This window comes from Passer domesticus, chromosome 2 (assembly GCF_036417665.1).
Source record: "Passer domesticus isolate bPasDom1 chromosome 2, bPasDom1.hap1, whole genome shotgun sequence".
Lineage (NCBI taxonomy): Eukaryota > Metazoa > Chordata > Aves > Passeriformes > Passeridae > Passer > Passer domesticus.
The window spans coordinates 69,519,175-69,539,305 of NC_087475.1; the positions used below are offsets into that span (position 1 = coordinate 69,519,175).

The window sequence follows — 20,131 nt, forward strand, 5'->3', positions numbered from 1 at the left end:
GTCTCTGTGGCGCAATCGGTTAGCGCGTTCGGCTGTTAACCGAAAGGTTGGTGGTTCGAGCCCACCCAGGGACGAAGCGCAAGTCTTTTGTGGTGCGCCACGTGTTTTTTCCTTCCCTCACTCCTGCAAGAGGCGGCGGCTGCGACCGGCCCGCGCCGCCTTTATACCGGCGGGAACTGCCCGAGACCGGCTTTTAGCTCCGGGATTTTGCTGAGCCTGCATCGCCAAGAGAAGTTTCACCCGCACCGTGTGCACACAATGGGGCTCCGGGTGCTCCGTCGGATTGCTCAAGGGAGACTGCAGGAGGGCAGAGATACAGCGGCAGTTTCCGTAGTGTAGTGGTTATCACGTTCGCCTAACACGCGAAAGGTCCCCGGTTCGAAACCGGGCGGAAACACCATGTTTTTTTTTCCCTTCCCGTGTCACCACGGACGTGTTTCCTCTTTAGGCCCGGGGCTCGTCCCCCGCCCCGCCGTGGGAGAGGGCGAGCGGGCTCCTGGGCTGCCGGGGGGCGGGAGGGAGGAGCAGGGGCAGGGCTGCGGGCTGTGCTGGAGCTCTGCTTCATTCACATGCTCCAGTTCCTCGGCAAACGCACTTTTCCTGCAAAGATCGCCCAGAGGAGGGGACAGGATGTTTAGCTGAGACGGTCTGAACTTCATCAGAAAACTTGGGACAAAAGCTACAACTGCTTGCTGTGGGCATTACAGAAGTCCCTTTAGATATTAACTTACATACAAAGAATAATATAGACCCAGGTCGGGGAGAAGCATCTCCTGAGGGTGTCTTCAGCCTCCTCTTTGAAAACATCTCACATACACTGGAGGCACCCAACCCCTTCTTCCCACCCCTCTTTTCCCAGCATTTTCTCTCCTTTGTGAGTCCTGTGGCTCTGCTGTGTTCTCTTGGGCTGTGCAGCTTCAGCATCTGCCTCGCAAACAACCACACCGTGGTTGTGCACAGCAGTGTAAAACTAAAAATGCCTCAAACTCCATCAGCCTTGTTATCCCACTAACCTCTCTTGCTCTGTCTGCGTGCTGTCTTAGATCGATACTTAGACTGGAAGTTCTTCCACTCCGAGACTGAATCCTGGTGGTCTTCAAAGCACAGCACACGCTTTTTGAGTATAAGCTGCACAAAAGGCAATGTGTTTTGCTCCAGGCATGAAGGGGCTCACATCAAGAGCAGCTGTTTAGCTTTGCAAAAGGAACACAGACAAGACACACTGGCTCTCGCTGATATATCGTCAGGAAGGGAATAATTATTTAAAGCAAAAAACAGTGATGGAAGAATAAATAGCAATACCCAGCCATGAAAAACATCAAGATCAAAATCAGATTTGTAATCAGCACCACAATAGATTTCTTGAAGAATGTTCTAGCAGGTATAGAGCTAGAAATCCATCCAGGCAGCTCCTTTGCAGATGTGTTGGTTTTTTGTAGGCAGGATGCGAGAAGGCAACCCTGTATTTCACCCTTTACTGTGTTATAAGAAGTGTTTGAATGTATCATCAAGTAGTCAGATCTGAATCACAGTACCTTCTCTGCAGAGCTGATTCCAAATTCTGAGTGCCACGATTATGCCTTTCCCAAAGCAGGAGACACAGACTAACAAGGCTCTGCAGAGGGCTCTGGACAGGGGGGTTGATGAGCCAAGGCCAGCTGTATGAGGTTCAACAAGACCAAGCACTTGGTCCTGCCCTTGGGTCACAACAACCCCAGACGGTGCTACAGACTGAGGGCAGTGGCTGGAAAGCTGCCCAGTGGAAAAGGAAATGGGAATGCTGTTCAATGGCAGCTGAACACGAGCCAGCTGTGCCCAGGTGGCCAGGAAGGCCAGTGACATCCTGGCCTGTATCAGCAACAGCGTGGCCAGCAGGAGCAGGGCAGTGATTGTGCCCCTGCACTCGGCACTGGTGAGGGCACACCTCAAGTTCTGTGTTCAGTTCTGGGTCCCTCACTACAAATAAGACATTGAGGGGCTGGAGCATGTCCAGGGAAGGGAAACAGAGCTGGGGAAGGGTCTGGAGTGCAAGACTGGTGAGGAGCAGCTAAGGGTGTTTAGTATGGAGAAAAGGAAGCTCAGGGGGGACCTTACTGCTCTCAACTACTTGAAAAGAGAGTGTAGCCAGGTGGGGACAGGCCTCTTGTTGTAGGTAGTAAGAGACAGGATGAGAAGAAATGGTTTCAAGTTGTCCCATGGGAGGTTAGACTGGATGTTAGGAAAAATCTCCTCTCTGAAAGGATGGTTAGGAATTGAAATAGACTGCCCAGGGAAGTGGTGAAGTCACCATCCCTACATTCAAAAAATGTAGATGTGGCATTTGGGGACATGGTTTAGTGGTGAAGATGGCAATGCTCAAAGCCCTTAGACTTTGGAAAATCTACCCTAGAACACTAATAAAACGTCCATAGTACAGGGACCAGGGACCAGTTTCTGATCACTACCTGTACTTACTATATGCCCACCTCCTGTACTTCAAATTGACAGAAAATGACTACAATACTTCGTATTCTCTTCATGGCAAATTAAGAGCTGCATTTAAAAAACTACTCTTAATATAAAACACCCAGTAACATTCCAAATTCCAAACAATTTCTTTAGTCATAGGGTTTTCATTCAACCTCAGCTGAATTCTCACTTGCACAAGACTGGAGGCAGTAAAACATTGATGGAAACAAACAAATCTGCACTGCATCATCTTTAGCTTTCTGTTTCACAGAAAAAGGCAGACAGGAGCGTGCAGCACCAACAGATTTATTTTCATACCTTCTTTAATGTCAAGTGCTATTTGTTTGTTCTTGGAGCTTCTATATATACCTGTACCCACACTGAATCCCACACAGCTGCAGACCAAACACTCCCAACCTCAGTTTGTGGAGGGGGTGCCAGTGGTGACCAGAGGTTCTTGCTTCTGTCTAGGTGTATCTGCACAGCAGGTGTGCCCCCACACCCTCCCTCCTCTGCCATGAACTTCATTATAAACCTCTCCACCAGGACCTCCTCATCTTCTAGCAGGGTCTCTCTTCCTCCTGTTGCCCTGTGCATTCTGCATCACCAACCCTGTTTTACTCACCCCTGGTTTGTGTCCCAAGCCAGTGGTGAAGGAGCTCCCATGTCATAGCTGCAGGTCATTGCAACCCATTCATGGATAAATCAAACTCATTTTGGTCAGCTCTTTTGTTTTAATTAGGGAGTTCACAAATGGGCAGATATTTCTCAAGCAGTACACCAGCCCTTAACATTCAGAATCCATTCATTTGTTTTCTGTTGTAAAATTACCAATTACAGTATTTAAAACAAAGAAGAAGCTCAAGTTCTTCACAATAACTTGAATTTCAGAAATTCATTGCCTAAAGTGCCAGTATGATAACAGTGTACCCAATTGCAGCAGAAATAAGTGGACAGAGCAAGTTCAGGGCCAATGATAGTTTTTCAAACACTTTTTGAATGTAGTTCAAACAATCCAAAACCATTAGAATCTGTAACCATGCCTTGTAATAGCATTATGTTTAACTGCATCCACTGGAAAAGTAAGACTGAGCTTTTAATGTTTTGAACTTGGGATCTGAAAGAATGAAAAAATGCAGGACAGCTCTAAATATGCCTGATATAAAGACTTCCTGATAGAATCCTTCTTATTTCCAAGAACACGAAAAATGTACAGCTAATCTAACTTGGCATATAATAACCTCAGCTTCGTGGCCATGCATTTTAAAAAGACTCCAATCTAGCAAAATGAAAGCTACACATATCCAGAAACACCAAGGTGTGAATCCCTCTGCTTACTCACTGCTGTCTTGCCACATTTTTCCATTTTCTTCCTACTGACCTTGCCTCTCCTTGGCATCTCACATACGGTCGGGGTGCACTGCCTGAGTCATGAAAAACTCCAAGTGACAACAGTAATAGGCATTAACTTACAGTTAAATTAATTCTAAGAAACCTCTAAGTTCATATCAGAGGATGCAAAATTCTCTAATTACAGAAGGTACTTTAATTTTTTTTAAATATTGGACAAAGTAACTTCAGAAGTTGAGTGGTCCTGTAAAATCATTACTACATAAATAGTACTTACACCATTACATCATCAAGACTACAGAACTTAATTAGTTCTCAAACTCACTAGAGTATGGAAGTTTTTTATATTAAAAGCAGCAAAAATTAAGACTCAAAGGAGCTTTTAATTAAAAATCATTGTCATATCTGACAGCTAAAATAACTGTTTCTCAGAAGAATAAAATACATTAAACCCTGATTTGCTTGTTACAGTAAAATATTAAGAAAAAAAATCTCAAATGTAAATTGTTCAAGTACAGCCAGTGTGCAATTAAACTAGTTATAAAATATAATTTAGTAGTGCTTTGTTTCAAAATATACATAATACTGAAAAAAATACTTAAACTGAGTATTTTTACCAAGTTTCAAACAGAGTTTCATCAAAATGAGGTAAATCCATGTCACCTGCCATTGAGCTTGGTGCTGAAATGGAGAACAGGTCTTCGAGGATATCATCTCTTGTAGGACTTTCAAAAGAAAGTTTTTTCACACTGTGTTTGTTTATTGCATCAAGCTCCAGAGTCGTGTCCTTTACAGGACTGTAGTAATTGTGGTCCTCACTTGTCAGTGCTGCCTGTGGCACACTGGTGTTCTCAGGGGGCACGGCTGCTGCCACGCTGCTGTGCACCATTTCCATGTACATGCACTCATCTTCGCTCTTTGGCACCTCCAAGGAAGTGACAGTGGAAGTAGGGGACAGTAATTCCGCCAGTATTTCATCAGTGTTATCGAGGCCAGCGCACCCTGGCACGGCGTTTGCATTCAGTTTGGATGCATTACCTGTCACATCAATCTGATACTGCAGCTCCCTTAAAAAGCTCTGCAATAATTCACTGTCATTCTGAGATTCAGTCTGCGATGGGGTGCTTACGTCTCTGCTCACAGGTTTTTCCTGTTTCATCTGTTCCACTGCTAATCTATCCAGTGAAGCTAACTTCTTCTTTTTAGCATTAAGTTTTTTTAACAATTTTAGGCGAAGTTTTTTTGTTTTCTCACTGTCTGACTCTTCTGCCTTACCAGAGTTATAGCTACATGAAGAGAACTGAGTCACTTTACCTGAGGTACCCAACGTATTTTCTGACTTAATCCAAGTTGGACCTACAACAGTGGTATGATTTGCTGTTGGAAGACAAGTGTTTTGAGAAAATCCTTTGAAATTTGATAGAGGATGACTATTATTACTCTGAGGAGCCAGTAACTTTAGGGTCTCAGTTGTTTTCTTTGTACCTCTGCTTTGAAATCCACCAAAGTTACTTGCACCCTTAACTGGCAGCCGAACGTCACTTATTTTTTGCACTGAGGGAGTTTTGCAACTTCTCTCATTCTTGAGAGCTGAGGCACTTGAAGGCATAAAAGAAGTACTCTTGCTTAATTTCTTTACCCAGCTTCCTACAAATCCTCCTTTTCGGTCTTTGTGTGAGGACTGAACTGAATTACTGGCACCAGAAGAACTGCCAATTTGAGAATTAACTACAGTTTTGCTTGCATCTTTCAGGTCAGGTGATTCTTGTATAGTATTTTCTTCTGCTAACTCGTTGTTTAGCAGTAGTTCTGAACTGAATCCATGTTCTCTGTTAGCTAAATTAGTTCTGTCATTTATTTGAAAAGACGATAAGTCAGATGAATCAAGGTCATATTTTTTGGGCACAGGAGCAATAATATTTACTGGGTTCAACTCTTCTAGAGGTAAGCAAATACTGGAATTTTCATACAACATGGATTTATTGTCCATAGCTAGACTAGTTCCAGCAAACTCTCCTGTATATGGAGTGCTAAGTGAAAAAGCTGGTTCCTGCTGTTCTGGTGTGCCCCATCCACCAAGAAGGTTATTTCCCACCATCTGTCCATTAGGCAGCGATTTATCTTCTGAGTCAACTAGAATTTCTTCAAGCATCAGTGTTACAAGATCACCATCTCCCAGATTTTCTGAACCATGATGAACAATACTTTTGTCTTCAGTTACTTGCTGCTGTTTCTTCTCTGGAGTCCTCACAGAATCCTCTTTGTGGTGTTCTGCAGGTGTTTTGCTGACAGTGTTATCAAAACCACAATGCAACACTGTGGAATTTGAATGTACATTATTAAGAGGAATATCTTCACTATTTTTACTTTGGAACTGTGAATTCAGTTCTTGTGACACATGGGATGCTTTCTTTTCCCAGATAACAATATGTATCTCTGAAGGAGGAACTTCAAATCTTTTATGTCTCTTGCAATATGGACCCTTTAAATCATCACATTCAAGCCAAGTTCCTGAAAAATAGCAATCAGTGCAGAGACTCAGAGACTTTTAAAATTGAAATCACTATCCTTACACTTGTCAAGTACTTCTATTAACCCATTCCCCTGACAAGCAGAAAATGGAGTTTGGTTGGTTTTTTTTTTTCCTCCAGAGAAAACTGGGAGACTTCCACTGTAAAAAGATCAACTACAAGAAGTTGCAGCAATATTATTACAGGTCAGAGTAGGTCAACCATAAAACAAAGCTAGCTAAGGGTTTTTCTTGGCTGAAATGTCTTGTCTGAAAATACTCTCACAAGTCTGAGGTAAGATCCACCTCTCAAATAAAAGGTCTGTAGACCTTTTAATTGCCTGGGTAGGAAGCACAGGGGCTAAAAAGAAACTGCTTATTTTAATACTCTTGTCTCATCACCTGCAAACTGTTCATAGATCATGAAAGAATATTTTATAGCTTCAAGAATTTAAAAACAGATATATATCACATATAGGAGCTTCTTAACTAGACATTTCCCAGCTGCTTGCTCTTCCCATTTATTTTATCTCTGGCAATATGACTTAGACAATTTTCATGTTGTCACAACACTTCATAAGACTGTACCCCATGCTCTCTACAAAGCATATCAAAATATCACCTTTTCACCTTCTCTGATTATGGATCTTCCATCAGTGGTACAAGCATCATACCATTAGTAATGTTTCCAAGATGGATTTGTGCCACCAACCCCTGAGGTGCCATAAAGTTCAGATATAAAAAATAACTTCATCAATTGCTCATAGCACCATAGGTTACCTTGCTTCCAGCCAAGAATGGATGAATCACTAGTTTAAAAATAAACAATACTATTTGTTCCACAGTCATGGTCAGACTGCATTTTTTAACTTTTACGAAGTAATGAAGGGAAAAAAAACTACAGCCAAATTACTTTTCCAGTAAATGCACTGTAAGTCAGCACAGTGCAGTTAAACCAACCAAAAACCTTCACTCTGAGAAACAAGTCCTCCCAATTATTCACAAGGTTTTAATACGAAGTTTAGAATGCAGACAAAAGAAATCTTTGTTATTGTATATCAACGGTTGAGAATACTGCAGTTACCCATAAAACATTTCATGTAGACTCATGAAATATTATGGTAGATAAGAACCATAAACTCTATCTTATCTCTCTCTTTTATGAGGAAAGACTGAGGGAGTTGGGTCTGTTCAGCCTTGAGGAAAGACAACGGAGAGGGGACCTCATCAGTGTCTGTAAGTATCCAGAGGGAGGGGTCAGAAGACAGACCCAGGCCCTGCTCAGCAGTGCTGAGCAATAGGACAAAAGGCAATGGGCAGAAACTGATACACATTGCATTCCACCTGAACATGAGGAAGGACTTCTTTACTGTGCTGTGGCCACACACTGGAGCAGATTGCCCAGAGAGGTTGCAGAATTTCCCTCACAGGAAATACTCAAGTACTATCTGGATGCCATCCTGTGCCATGTGCTCTGGGATGACCCTGCTTGAGGAGGGAATGAAGATGACCTACTGTGGCCCCTTCCAACTTGACCTATTATGTGATTCTTACCATCAGGATTCAAAGACCAGCTTATGAAGTGCTTCTTATCTGTTTGGTACTGAACAACAGATGTTATTTGGTAGGTGTCTTCTTCAAATTGAAATGAGTATTTCTCCAGGTTGTTATGTGGCAAGCCTCCCACAAAATGTAACGTTAATATTGAGGGTACTCTGACAAAGAAATAATAAAGAACCAGTTTATTACAATAAAACAGTGGGAAAAGTTCCTAATGAAAAAGTAAGATGTCTCTAAGAGTATTTGGTTCTGCCCTTACTATTCTACTTCCTCACAGACTCTTCAGATTGCTCAGTAAGTGCAAAGGGAAAAGAATATCCCAAGCGGATGTTCCATTTAATTACAGATTAGGGAGGAAAAAACCCAACACCAAATAAGGAATTTGGGAAGTGGGGAGAAGTTGAGAAAAAACACTCCTGTGCCATAAACACAGTAGCAAGACACATTGTTCCCAGGTCAAATAAGTAAACAAATGATCAAACAATTTTTATCCACAGCAGGGGCTGTGAAAAGGCTGACACTGGATATCAGCTGTCTGTATTTACTATTTGATAGTTAAGTATTTATGACCTAGTTCAAACACATGCTGGTCAACATGTTAAACACTGCTCTGTTTCATCTCCAGCAAACACTATTTGCTATTTTAGCTTTTAAGAATTATCTAAAAATCTTTAAAAGTGAGTACTGATCAGAGTTTAAGGTTTAGAATCTCTGCAAAACCACAACAATAGTTTGGTTTCAAAAGTCATAGGTTCAATAAATGAAATCTCAGAACTTTATGTATGTTACTTTCAAGTTCACATATTCAAACTTACTTTTCCAAGATCATCTGTTGTCTTTGAGATGTATTTCCACAGTTAATACATGGTCCAATATGAACAGCATTGAGTGGATGCCAATCAGGGATTACATTTGTAAACGTTGTTAGTGTTTTCTTCAATCTGGACACACACACACACATTTAAAGAGGAAGCCGAGTTGGTGATCAGAAAACAATAAGTATACATACTTTACCAGGAAACAAGTTATAAAAACATTATGGCAAACCCAAATTCCATTCATGTTCATGCATTTGTGTGGAATTCACTGTGATAGCATCGCATCCAAGTCAGCCCTGAATTCAGTTCTGCCAAACAGCATCAGTCACAATTTGTTTTCAGCAGCCCTGTGGCCTTCAGTTTCCCATGATTTGCTTTTTCTCCCTTTTAATGTTATCTCTGTTTTCTTTCCAACATGAGACAGAGCTTGTACCAGGATCTGCATAATTTACTACCTAATACAGATGTTTTTCAAATAAAATGAGCTGTCTTCTGAAAGTGTCTCTCTTTTCCTGCTGACTCTAAAAGGAACCTAAATTACAAGCTTGTACCTGCGGCTACACAGAACTAAATCAATTCTCAAGAAATTACTCCCCTGCAATACTATTTTAAAATAGACAAACTATGTTAGACAATCTCTATTTGTTTGTAACTCAAGTGAATATTCCAGGTATTTCTGAATAGCAAAAGTGTACTAAGCACACAGTCTTTAGAACCACAGCAATTTGTACACTCTCAGCAAAATATCAGAGTATGTCCAGAGACTCACACAGCTACCCATTGCTTCTTTCTTAATTAATTGATAACATGGTTGCTTAACACATGGAATAACAGTAAACTATTTGCAAATGAAAAAGCAGATCATGCAGAACTTCAACAACTAACTTAAACCTGGAAATCTGAAGAAAACCAACTATGATATGCAGATTTAAAAAGGTAAGGTAAAACAGCTACGTAGAAGCTACTTCTATACAAATCTCACCGGTCCTGGTATTTGTGGCCACAACGTACACATTCAACCTTCCATGAAAAAGAATGCAAGAATAGTTTCTCAGCTTGCTGATCCACTTGTAAGAGTAGCTGAAGTGCAAACACTGGATTCTTCATATTACCTTCAAAGATGGGGCAGAAAAAAAGGTCACTAAATATGTGAAATCACCTTTCAGTACCTCAAAAAGGAAGAAGATAAGCTTCTTACTATGATTTAAATTTCAGTTATTATTTCAAGGCTCTATTTGCAATTCTCACAGCAAAGGGATTGATCCGTGTTATTAGGTTGTTATCAGTGACAATTTCATAACTACAGCAAAATTATAAAGATTATCTGCTCTCTAAAAAGTCAAAATGGGCAAAGAACAAACCAGCTGATCATACTGTAAAGTATGTGCAAGTCATCAACAGAAACAAATGTATTTCCAAACGTTCTTGTATGCATTCCTACAAACACTTTTATGTATGACATAAAAGGCTTTACATGTAGGGTTTCCTGAAAGTAATTACTGAGATGCTGCACTAATTACTTACCCAATTCACACCTCAGCTGAGGCTGAAGTTCTGTAAACATTACGTTTCTGATTTCATTGAGCTGAGATTCTGCTTTTGGAAGAACATCTAAAGAAAAGAATACGTATGTCTTCATACAGTCACATGTAAGAGCCCCCACACCTTTTCACACACATATGTACCCCCAGCATCCACTCCCTCTCTGCAAAACAATGCCTTTCATACTGACCCATACTTGCCTAAGACTTGCTGGTAGAACAGCCAATTCTTGGTATTAATTGATTTGAAAATTGGAGAAGAATTTACACAAGTTACTCAGAGTTTACTGCAGTCTGCTGACTAAAAACTGCTTGCTCTGACTTAAATTATGACTAAGAGCCTGCGCCAACAGCTTTGTAGTAAAAATTTTTAAGGATAGTGTGACCACACATTACAAATCCTGAAGATTTAGAGATTAAAAGAAAATTTTAAAACTTAAGCATTAAGACCAAAAGCACAAAAATTTGCCTACATGCTTTCTAAGGTTATACAACTCAAATAATAAAACATTTTAATGTATTGTTTCACATTAAATACCAATTTCCTAAGCAAGCCTTTAAAACAGTAAAAATAATTTTAAATTTAAAAATAACTTTTTACTTTTATATATATTTGTATTTTAATTTTGCATGTTGTTTAAACACAAATACATTCTTTAAACACAAGCAAGAACATAACTTCTACTACACAATCATGATCATAACCTGCAGAAATGAAAGGAAATATTTAGAATAGCTGTTGAAACTGCTTAATACATATAAACTGTGTATAGAAAAAAAGAAACAAAGTTTCTTCCAGCTATATTGCTTTTAATTGTTTTTAAAAACAGCTGCATACAAAAGATACTGTAAAATTGCACAGAAGAACAGAATGAATTCTACACCTATCCTCCACAAAGATACTCTTCACCCAATCCCCTCTCTACTGGTACCCAAATAAACTGATTTGTTTTGCAGCAATTGACATGAAAAGGTTTAAGTTCTTTCAAAACAACACTGTAATCCAATACTTAACATTCCCATTTGAAGGTTACTGCACACCAGCAGAGCTCCTTTGCAAACACGGCCCAACAAAGAAAAACATCTCAGACAGGTGCTAGGATAGCAGAGGGCTTCCCAGTAACAGCTGAACACCTAAACTCAAGCAGCCTGACTTCCTGGCAAGCACAGTACATGAACTAGTTCAGAATATTTTGGAGTTTTCTGCCTGGTTTGTCACATGGATTAAATCACTTGTGATACACATTATTTTTCCCAGGAAAGATAGGACCTTTTCCAAGTTGCCTAGGGCTGTTTTGTGACTGTGGTCTGTGACTGTGGACTGTTTATATATTCAAATATAGTCCAACAGTGTCCACTGAAATTCAGGAGAGCTGCTGGCTAACCAGAGAGTTTTATTCCTTCTGTGGCAGACCATATCTTAGAAGTTTAGACTTATGACACCAGTGGTCCAGTTCAAGAGCAATAAAAAATCCATTATCTTAGTTTAGGAGTCTTAAAAAGAATCCACAGAACAGAAAATTACCAAAGGCCACACCAGTAGAATACAGTGACGCATCCTCCTCAGTTACAGTCCTCCAATGTGTTAAGCTGAGCTGACCTGTTTAGCACCCTGTTAAGGGTTACTGAGTTACTAACCCTTTCCAGACCATATGATCCAGTGTTTTTTTCATGTGTTTCACTACTTCTGACTGAAGCAGGTCAGGAAACACTGTCATCTACAGCAGCTCACAGACCTCAGGGGAAGCACTCCTTCCACGAGCAGAGCTGGAGCCAGGAAAGAACTTATGTTTCCAGCTTTACTATTTTCAGTGTGACAAGGCAACTGTCCATTTACAGGATATAAACCACAACAGAAATTGTTTCAATGATCAAGATTATAACAGTATCCTAACATGTTAACCAACAGAGAGGAAGGAAACAAAGGGTGAACTACATAATAATTCATAATATCTTTATGTTGGATATGACAAAAAAAAATTTAAGAGATGCTTGGTGTTTGACGCCTTCAAAGAGTGCCCCAAGAAAAACAATTTCAGATGTTACCAGGATTTTGCCAGATAAAGCACACTATTCTGCAAATTCATGATAATAGTAGTATTTTTTATCATCTTGAAATAGAATGGAGGCATATGTAAGTGCACTGTACTAAATTCCACACATTTGTAGCAAATCAGTCTAACTATGAGAAAACAGCAGCTAAATTTACCCACCTTTTACTTTACTCCTTTTACAGGTATTCAGAAGAACAGATGCTTGATTATACTTTGTTAAGAGTTTCTGGAGTAAACATTTTCCACCGTTACATTCTTCTGCTAGAGCAGATTTTAATGTTTCTAAGTGTACCAGTGCTGACAAAATACAATCTAACCAACAAAGATTACGTGCGTTTCTCCACTGAAGACACAGATCTCTGTTATTAATGGAACCTTTATCCTCCTTGAGTGAAATTTCAGATGCTGTTGATAAATTTGGCAACAGTTGTGTTTTGGGACTAGAAGTCTTTGATGGACTTTCTTGGTAGTTGATCTTGGTGGTTGTTTCAAAATCCACATTCTGCATGCAAGACCCCACATGGTTGCCAGGGTTTTGCTGGCCGTTTTGTAATACATCGTGTTGGCTTGCCTTGGGAATACACAAACTATTCTGGCAGCCTTTGACAATGGAGTCTGCACTAATGGCATGCTCAACATTGAACACATTGTTAGTTCTTGCTTTTTTTGGATCTGATTCAACAGCAGAAAAGTCACTGGTATTACCAAATTTCCTCTTCTTGTGAGTAGATGGAGCTTGATGATTTTCTGAACCAGTAGAAGTAATTATGCTGTTTAATGGTTTATAACCAAGTGGGTAGATACACTAAAGGAAAGAAAAAAGGTTACAGTGAAATCTACAAAGCAATTTCAGGTGAACAAGAGCTAAAAAAAGTACAAAATATACTTTTAAAATGGAGTTCAATCACAGAATCATAAAATGGCTTTGTTTGGAAAGGATGCTACACACCATCCAGTTCCAAACGCCCTGCCATGGGCAGGGACACCTTCTACTGGACCAAGTTGCTTAGACCTCCATGCAACCCAGCAATAGGGACTCCTGTAAAGTGATATTTTAATTAAATCAATACATATATTCAACACAGGTATGACAGGAAGGGTGTGTTGTCCCACCACTGTCTCATAAGAAACTGTGAAATGAATACATCAGTAGTGCTACTTCAACACTACTTTTCCAGCAAATTCTCCAACCTCTGAAAACAACTTAATTTTGCTAAGGAGAGTCCTCTTGTCTTATTCTGCTAAATCCATTCCTTTAGGGCACGGATATGACATTATTACCTCATGCCTGAGAGTCTACTGCTGCCCAAACTGACAGGGTATCTTTCAGACTAGCTCAATGAATACAGACAAATCCCTATTACCAATCTCCAGAACTATACCATAATTAGTTAAAAGCAGGAAAGAATGGGAAAACAACTCTGACACCCATATCTAGTCAAGTTTCTACTAATTTAAGGGCAATTTAAGTTTGTTTGGGATTGCTATACCCCCCCCACACACATGGAGCAGTGAAGGGATAGGTAGAAAAATCACAAGTCAAATATTAAGCAACACAGAAATACAGCTAAGGTTAAATTTAAAAGGGGAAAAAATAAATAAAACATTGCAATTATAATTACCTATATGCATTACCCAGACTTAAAGAAGGGAAAATGGGAGATTCAGATCTGCTTGTTACGTACCAGTTCCATGGATCATCACCTTCTACTCTGACTTGTACAAAAACTTATTTAGTACCACTTGTGATCCCTTGCTAATTGAGAAGAACCCTCCTTTATTTCATTATTTATTTACTCTTTTTAATCCTTTAGGATAGCTACCTATGCCTGAACACTGCATGTACACAGGTTAGTTCTGTTTTTCCCTATTTGCAAGCAAATATCCTCCACATACAGGCTCAGAGGGGTCCTATTTCAACAGTCTGCTTACCACCAACAAAATCACAGACTTAGAGAGGTGTAACTGCTGAAGGTAAAGGCCTCTGCAGGGCCAAATAAAACTCTTTATTAGTGTAATACCTGAGGATTTTCACAAAGGAAAATGGACTCTTGAAAATTAAGGCGGTAAGTCCGTAAACCTTGGATCTGACCCTTCTCTTTGCAGACTGGACAACACTCATGTGCAGTTGCTTCCACAGGATTACAGTTCTAAAATAAAAACAAACCAAAGATAAAGCAGCATAAATTTATGTATTTCATACATTATCCCAAGGTAAGACATACTTATACAAAATCATTGTTCAATTTCTAGATATAATGCGATACAATATAAAAAGCAAACTACATTGGTTTCTTTTTTTTAAATATATTTGTATGGTAGCATGATTTAAATAAATTTATCTTTTTATTTAAATATTCAAATAAGGTGTCGTTAACAACACAATTATGCACATTTTATTTTACTTGAGCTAAACCACAGGACCCTTATTGCCAGGGAACACAAGCTCCGATCTTTGAAAGACAAATCAATTTTCATAGGAATGCAAACAGTTGTAAAAATAGTGCCAGTAAAAAACACAGGCACATATTTACTTAGAATAATCTTTCGCCATTGTTATAGATTTCCGTGGAAAATAACTTTGATTTTTTTTTTTTTTGTAAAATTAAGACCAATTAAAAATCTCTCAAAAAAGAGAAAAATATGAACTTTGCACATATGTAAAACAAGTTTCAACTGACTTTTCCCAAATACCCCACCATGTGGAGTGTCGATTTCCCTATACCAGTCCCTTCTCCAATCACTTGCAAACCATTTGTAGTCTTCTGGGTATCCATCATTCTGAGCCACTGGCTAATTTATGTCACTTGTAACAATGTCATGACCACTAAGGATTTCTCAAAGACTCCTGAAAAATAAGAAGTAAATAAAACAATTAAAGAAAAATTAGACTGAAGTTTGGGAAAAAAAATACCAACAACAATGCAGCTTGCATAGTTTGTGGAAATTAATTCAGAAGAGTATTTCCTAAACTGAAAATACTTTTTTTTTGTTCTAGTACAGACTGTGAACTCAAAACTTTAAATTAAGAACTACATGCATCCAATCCTGATCCTGTTGACTTGAAATTAACTACAATAAATATATATCTCTTCAAGATGCATGAGGAAGTTGAATTGCAAAGTCATCAGTGCAATACCTTTCCTTCAGCCACTACTGCTCCCTTTTCATTACTTCAATGAAAAACATTCTCTCCCACACCATGATGTACTGTCAGCCCTTTCTACAGTACAGCAACAGCTCCTTACAAAAAAAATTCTCCAGGCATTCAACCTAGACCTACTTATAATATTTGGCAAGAAGAGACCCGACAGAACTGCATGAAACGCTAAAATCCAACAGAGCGTGAAGTAAAAAAGCACAAGAGAAAAACACAACCACTCAGGTTTCAAATCAGACCCCCACAGCAACTTAAGAGTGGGTCAAAATGAGATGATATCCTATTTAAACCTTCAGTGTGTCCAGCAGCCCTTTTCAGAATTACCAGTCTGCAGCATGCAGAGACAGTATTCCCTGTCTGATGAAAGTAATGGTTGTAATAGAAGGCAAGAACATAAAAATATTAATCCATGTCCCTTAGAGCATGTTTAGCTTTCCAAGTAATGTTGTAGGCTGCACAAGAAACAGCATGGCCCAGGGCTCATACAAGGTGAAAATTAATGAATTAGCTCAAGGTACACAAGCTTGTTGGAGTGTAAAGGAAACACAAGCACCCCGACTTTCCACACAGCAGCAACAGCACTATCACACTGCAACTCTACTCTGTTATCATATATTTTGTCTAGCCAGGAAGTTGACTTGTTTATACAATTACAAGTTGTACAGATAAGAACCTTTATCATAGGATATATCATACTAAAATACATAACTTTATTTTTCAAGGGGCTTTTAGTCAATTCCTTGGCATGAAGCAGTCTCAGCGCTCCAGAGTAAATAGAAAACAGACCACATGACATGACAGAAACTCCTGAGAAATTTCTCACCACAAAAATTCACCACACACTCAAAAGGTTAGTAACACTAAGAACCTGCAGGTTATTCTGTTTTAAGCATGCCCCTTGGTTTTATAAAACACATGTGTTTCTTTGCAAGGCCCTGTTTACCCTATCAGCTCTCTCAAAATGAAAACAAGTTTGTTTTTTTTCTGATTGTGTTCAGTTTCTGTTACTTCTGTCGTTCTTTTTAAAGATTGAATACTGAGATGTATAAGATTTTCTGAGATGTACAATACCTTCCTCAGCTACAATCATCCAGCCAATAGTACCACAATACTGAAAGAAAGACTTTTATTTCTCTTATAAATATAATAGCATTTTTAAAAAATTAATTATCCTTTTAATTCAAAGGCAAATACAATGAACAAATAAAATAGGTCTGCCAGTACTAGATATGCAGAGTGGTACCAAGAGGCCTGCCTGTACTCTTGGAAGTTTCTAACATTACAGGAAGGTATTGGTGATCTTTGCACAAAGTACAAACACTGGGCATCAGATGAAGACTGGCAAGAAGAGCCAAGTAAAAGACTGCTGCATCCAGTACTGCACCAACTCATCACAGCCACATGCAATAGCTGCATTACACATGGGCAAGTACAAAGGAACACATGCTCAGCCTTACTACGGCATGTTCTAAACAATTAATGCTATTTTCCTTCTTTAAGTCTGAATATTGAAAAACGTAATGCAAAATATGCTATGGATGTGATCATTATGCTGTGGCTACACTTCCTTGAGTAGATGAGTTGATCTAACAACTTGCTGCTGCAGAATAAGAGCATCACTTTTCTCTTTTATTTCCCTTCCCCCCACTTTCCCTGACAGCTCATGTCCTAATCAGATTTTTTATGAACTAAATGAACTCACAAAACAGCAGAAAACTTAGTAAAGAACAAGTTTTTCTGCTGTTCTATGGAATTAAATTGGCCTATGAAAACTCTAATGACCTAGGGAGGGCAGAAGATAAAAAATAAGGAAAAGATGAAGTAACAGAGACATATGGCCTTGAAATAGAACTGCTAAATGCCTAAGGAACTAGCTGGATGGCCACATCCAAACAGCTGCAGCTCAATGTACCAAGCACAAACCAGTGGTGTCCCTCAAGGGCCCATAGTGAGGCAAATACTGTTTATTATCCTCAGCAGAGACACAGACTGTGGGATCTGGATTCTGCCCCTCCAGTCTGCTCTGGTGAGACTCCCCCTGAAGTGCTGGGAGCTGAGGAACGATGTGGATCTGCTGGAGCGAGTCCAGAGTGCCTCTCCTGTGCAGAAAGGCTGTGAGAGCTGAGATTGCTCAGCCTGGAGAAGAGCAGGCTCTGGGGAAACCTCACTGCAGCCTTTCAGTAATTAAAAAAGGCTTATGAGGAAGAGATAGAGGCCTTTCACTGGGATCTGTAGTGACAGTACAATGTGCAGTGGTTTTAACTTTAAAGAGGGCAGATTTGGATTGGATTAAAGGAAGAAATGATCTACAATCAGGATGGTGAGACACTGGGAGAGGCTGCTCAAGGAAGCTGTGGATGTCTCATCATTGGAAATGTCCAAGGTCAGGTGGGACAGAGCTTAGAAAAACCTGGTCTAGTGGAAGGTGTCCTTGCCTGCTGCAGCGGGGGCTGGAACTAAAGGATCTTTAAAGGTCCCTTCCAGCCCAAACCATTGCATCAAACAATTCTACGGAAAAAGGGACCTGGGCCTTTTTGACAATAACTGTACCTTGAGAAATGATACTTCATGAATTAGAAGCAGTTACAAACTGCAAAAAGCAGGCAACAACAGTGATTACACTACAGTGAAGAGGACATCTCATTGTTTGCAGGCTAAAAGGACATTTAAAAACAACCTTTTTGTAAATCACCTTACAAGTCTTGTTTCCTTCATCAAGGGGGGTATTGAAAAGATTAAAAGAAAGAAGTGTGAAGAAAAATAAAGTGGTGTTAGTTACCTTTCCATTCTTTACACAATAAGAAATCAGAGTACTAAGGTTTTTCTTTATCTGAGGTCGTAACTACAAATATCCAGATCCCAGTCCCTCCCTCAAAAATTGACAGTTTTGGCCACAAAAAATATTTTATTACATGCAACAGTAACATTGTTCCTGTGAGAAAGCAACTCCCTCTCCAGCACAGCCTGTAAGTACTGGGCAGAACTGCAAGGCTCCGTGGTGTGGGAGCAAACATAAATTCCCTTCCTGAAAACAGCCTAGCATAGACAAAGCAAATAAAGATAAATCTGATCACGCTGCAAAACGAACCAGCGTGCAACATCATTACTCCACTGTTCTAAGAGTTTCTTCTACAGGCAGACTTCTCTGAGATGCCCACATGTTAAATGCTTTTACGGGTGTATGACAAGGGACAGAAACTACGTTTTGCTGGCAAATCATTCAGTCCTCCCGAAACAAAAATGCGAATGTAGGAGAAACACAGCCTGAACTAGTGCAGTTTATTTATTATAGCCGCAGCGAAGAGGGAAGATTTCAGGAAGGCAGGCGATCTGTGTCCCAAGGCAGTGGAAACCAGAGGCACGGGGGTGTGGATGCCGTCAGGGCAGGGCAGGGCCGGCCCAGCGCGGGGTGCTGCCCTCCCTCCCTCACCGAAACGTGCCCGGCCTTTTCAGATAAACCTATGGGTACACACTGCCTCCTGAGTTCTTATTCCACATCCAGAGTGCTCCACACGCTACTGCAGAGGAAAAAAGCGTGCACAGAGTTAATCGCTGAACACTAGAGACCCGTGCCAGGGGCACATGCGGGCGGACACACACACGCGGTGCCTCCCCGGGTGCCGCATCTCCGACGGGCGAGGCGCGGAAGGCCCGCACCCTCCCCCGAACGCTACTGACATGAAATACTCAGTCGGCATTTCGGGACCCGCGATCACCCCCCCGCTCTCCGCCCCGCTCGCACCGAAGGGACCGGGCCAGGCCGGGCCCGCCGCTCCCGGCGCCAGCCCAGCCCCGGCCCGCTGCGCTCGGCGGCCCCGCTCTCACCTGCGGCCACCGCCGGCTCCCGCCGCTGCCCCGGACCCCGCCGCGCGTGGCCTCCGCCGCCGCCCGCCCGGCCCCGGCCGCTGCCGCTGCCGCTGCGCAGCTTCCGGCGCGCTGCCGCCTCCATGCGGGCCCGGCCCGCCCCGCTCCCGGCCGCCAGCGGAGGCGGAGCCACCGCCAGGCGGGCCCTGGGCCGCGCCGAGCGGGGCGGCAGCGCCCGAGGTATTTCTCGCTCCCTCCCTCTCTCCTCCGCGTCCTTCCGCCCCGCTCCGTCACTCAGGCGGCGCGGTGGGAGGGGACGGCGGCCCGGCCGGTCCTGCGGCGCCTCCCCGGGCAGGGAGGGGCCCGCACCTGCTCCCCCGGTCGAGGCCCGGCGGCGGGAGGGGCCGCGCCGCCGCTCTGCGCGGTGCCCGGGGCAGGGAGTAAATGATTAACCTGCGGGCCATTGAATAGCTGCCTAAAGGCGCGCCCAGGGTGGGGTTTAACCTTGTCCGAGGCTCGGTGCCTCCCGTGTGGCTCTGCCCGAGAGCCTGGGGCGGCCAGCTCTGCTGCTGCCGCCGAAGCGCTGCGGGGATGCGCAGCTCCCTGTTGAAAATCTCTGCTCTAAATGTCAGCCTAGAGCTCGCCTCGCAGTCGTTTTTGGAAGTATCAGGCTCAGGAGGTCGAGGTGATGTGGGGGTCTCGGAGAGCGGCTCTGCAGCAGCAGCCTCGGGCTGCAGGGGCTCGAGTGTTTGTGGCTGGCACTTGCATCCATGCTGGCCCCTTTTCCTCGGGCTGAGCTGCGAGGAGCGCAGCAGCTGCGGCATTTAGGTCAGTGCTCCGCTTCTCTTGCGTCAGGAAAGCTGTCAGCGCGGCCCCAGCCCGCTGCT

At 41.8% G+C, this 20,131-nt stretch overlaps 1 protein-coding gene, 1 long non-coding RNA gene and 2 other non-coding genes across 12 annotated transcripts in view; 3 read left to right on the forward strand and 1 right to left on the reverse strand.

Moving 5' to 3' along the window:
• TRNAN-GUU (transfer RNA asparagine (anticodon GUU)) lies at positions 1-74 on the forward strand. The gene has a single exon. It is a non-coding gene; the product is annotated as a tRNA-Asn (tRNA).
• Positions 75-324: 250 nt separating this feature from the next.
• On the forward strand, positions 325-397 carry TRNAV-AAC (transfer RNA valine (anticodon AAC)). Its single transcript has one exon. It is a non-coding gene; the product is annotated as a tRNA-Val (tRNA).
• Positions 398-2,737: 2,340 nt separating this feature from the next.
• On the reverse strand, positions 2,738-19,393 carry USPL1 (ubiquitin specific peptidase like 1). 5 transcript variants are annotated; one of them, XM_064409088.1, is made up of 9 exons: positions 19,266-19,384; positions 14,962-15,128; positions 14,302-14,430; positions 12,440-13,085; positions 10,210-10,296; positions 9,668-9,797; positions 8,683-8,808; positions 7,862-8,022; positions 2,738-6,309 (listed from the first exon to the last, which is right to left on the reverse strand). In XM_064409088.1, exons 2-9 carry the CDS (start codon positions 15,058-15,060, stop codon positions 4,412-4,414), a joined length of 3,276 nt encoding a protein of 1,091 aa, XP_064265158.1. In that variant the 5' UTR covers positions 15,061-15,128; positions 19,266-19,384; the 3' UTR covers positions 2,738-4,411. The 5 variants fall into 5 exon arrangements, with proteins under 5 accessions (XP_064265158.1, XP_064265160.1, XP_064265161.1 ...); XM_064409090.1 differs by having other exon boundaries at positions 15,033-15,128; positions 19,266-19,290; XM_064409091.1 differs by lacking the exon at positions 14,962-15,128 and having other exon boundaries at positions 19,266-19,393.
• Positions 19,370-20,131, forward strand: part of LOC135294176 (uncharacterized) — a 33,069-nt gene continuing 32,307 nt past the window's right edge. The window contains exon 1 of one of the 5 annotated variants that reach the window (XR_010356332.1): positions 19,370-19,484. This is a non-coding gene — a long non-coding RNA (uncharacterized LOC135294176). Of the gene's footprint in view, positions 19,485-19,505; positions 20,073-20,131 lie in introns of those variants that run through there. The other 4 variants (XR_010356336.1, XR_010356337.1, XR_010356331.1 and 1 more) reach the window with 4 other exon arrangements.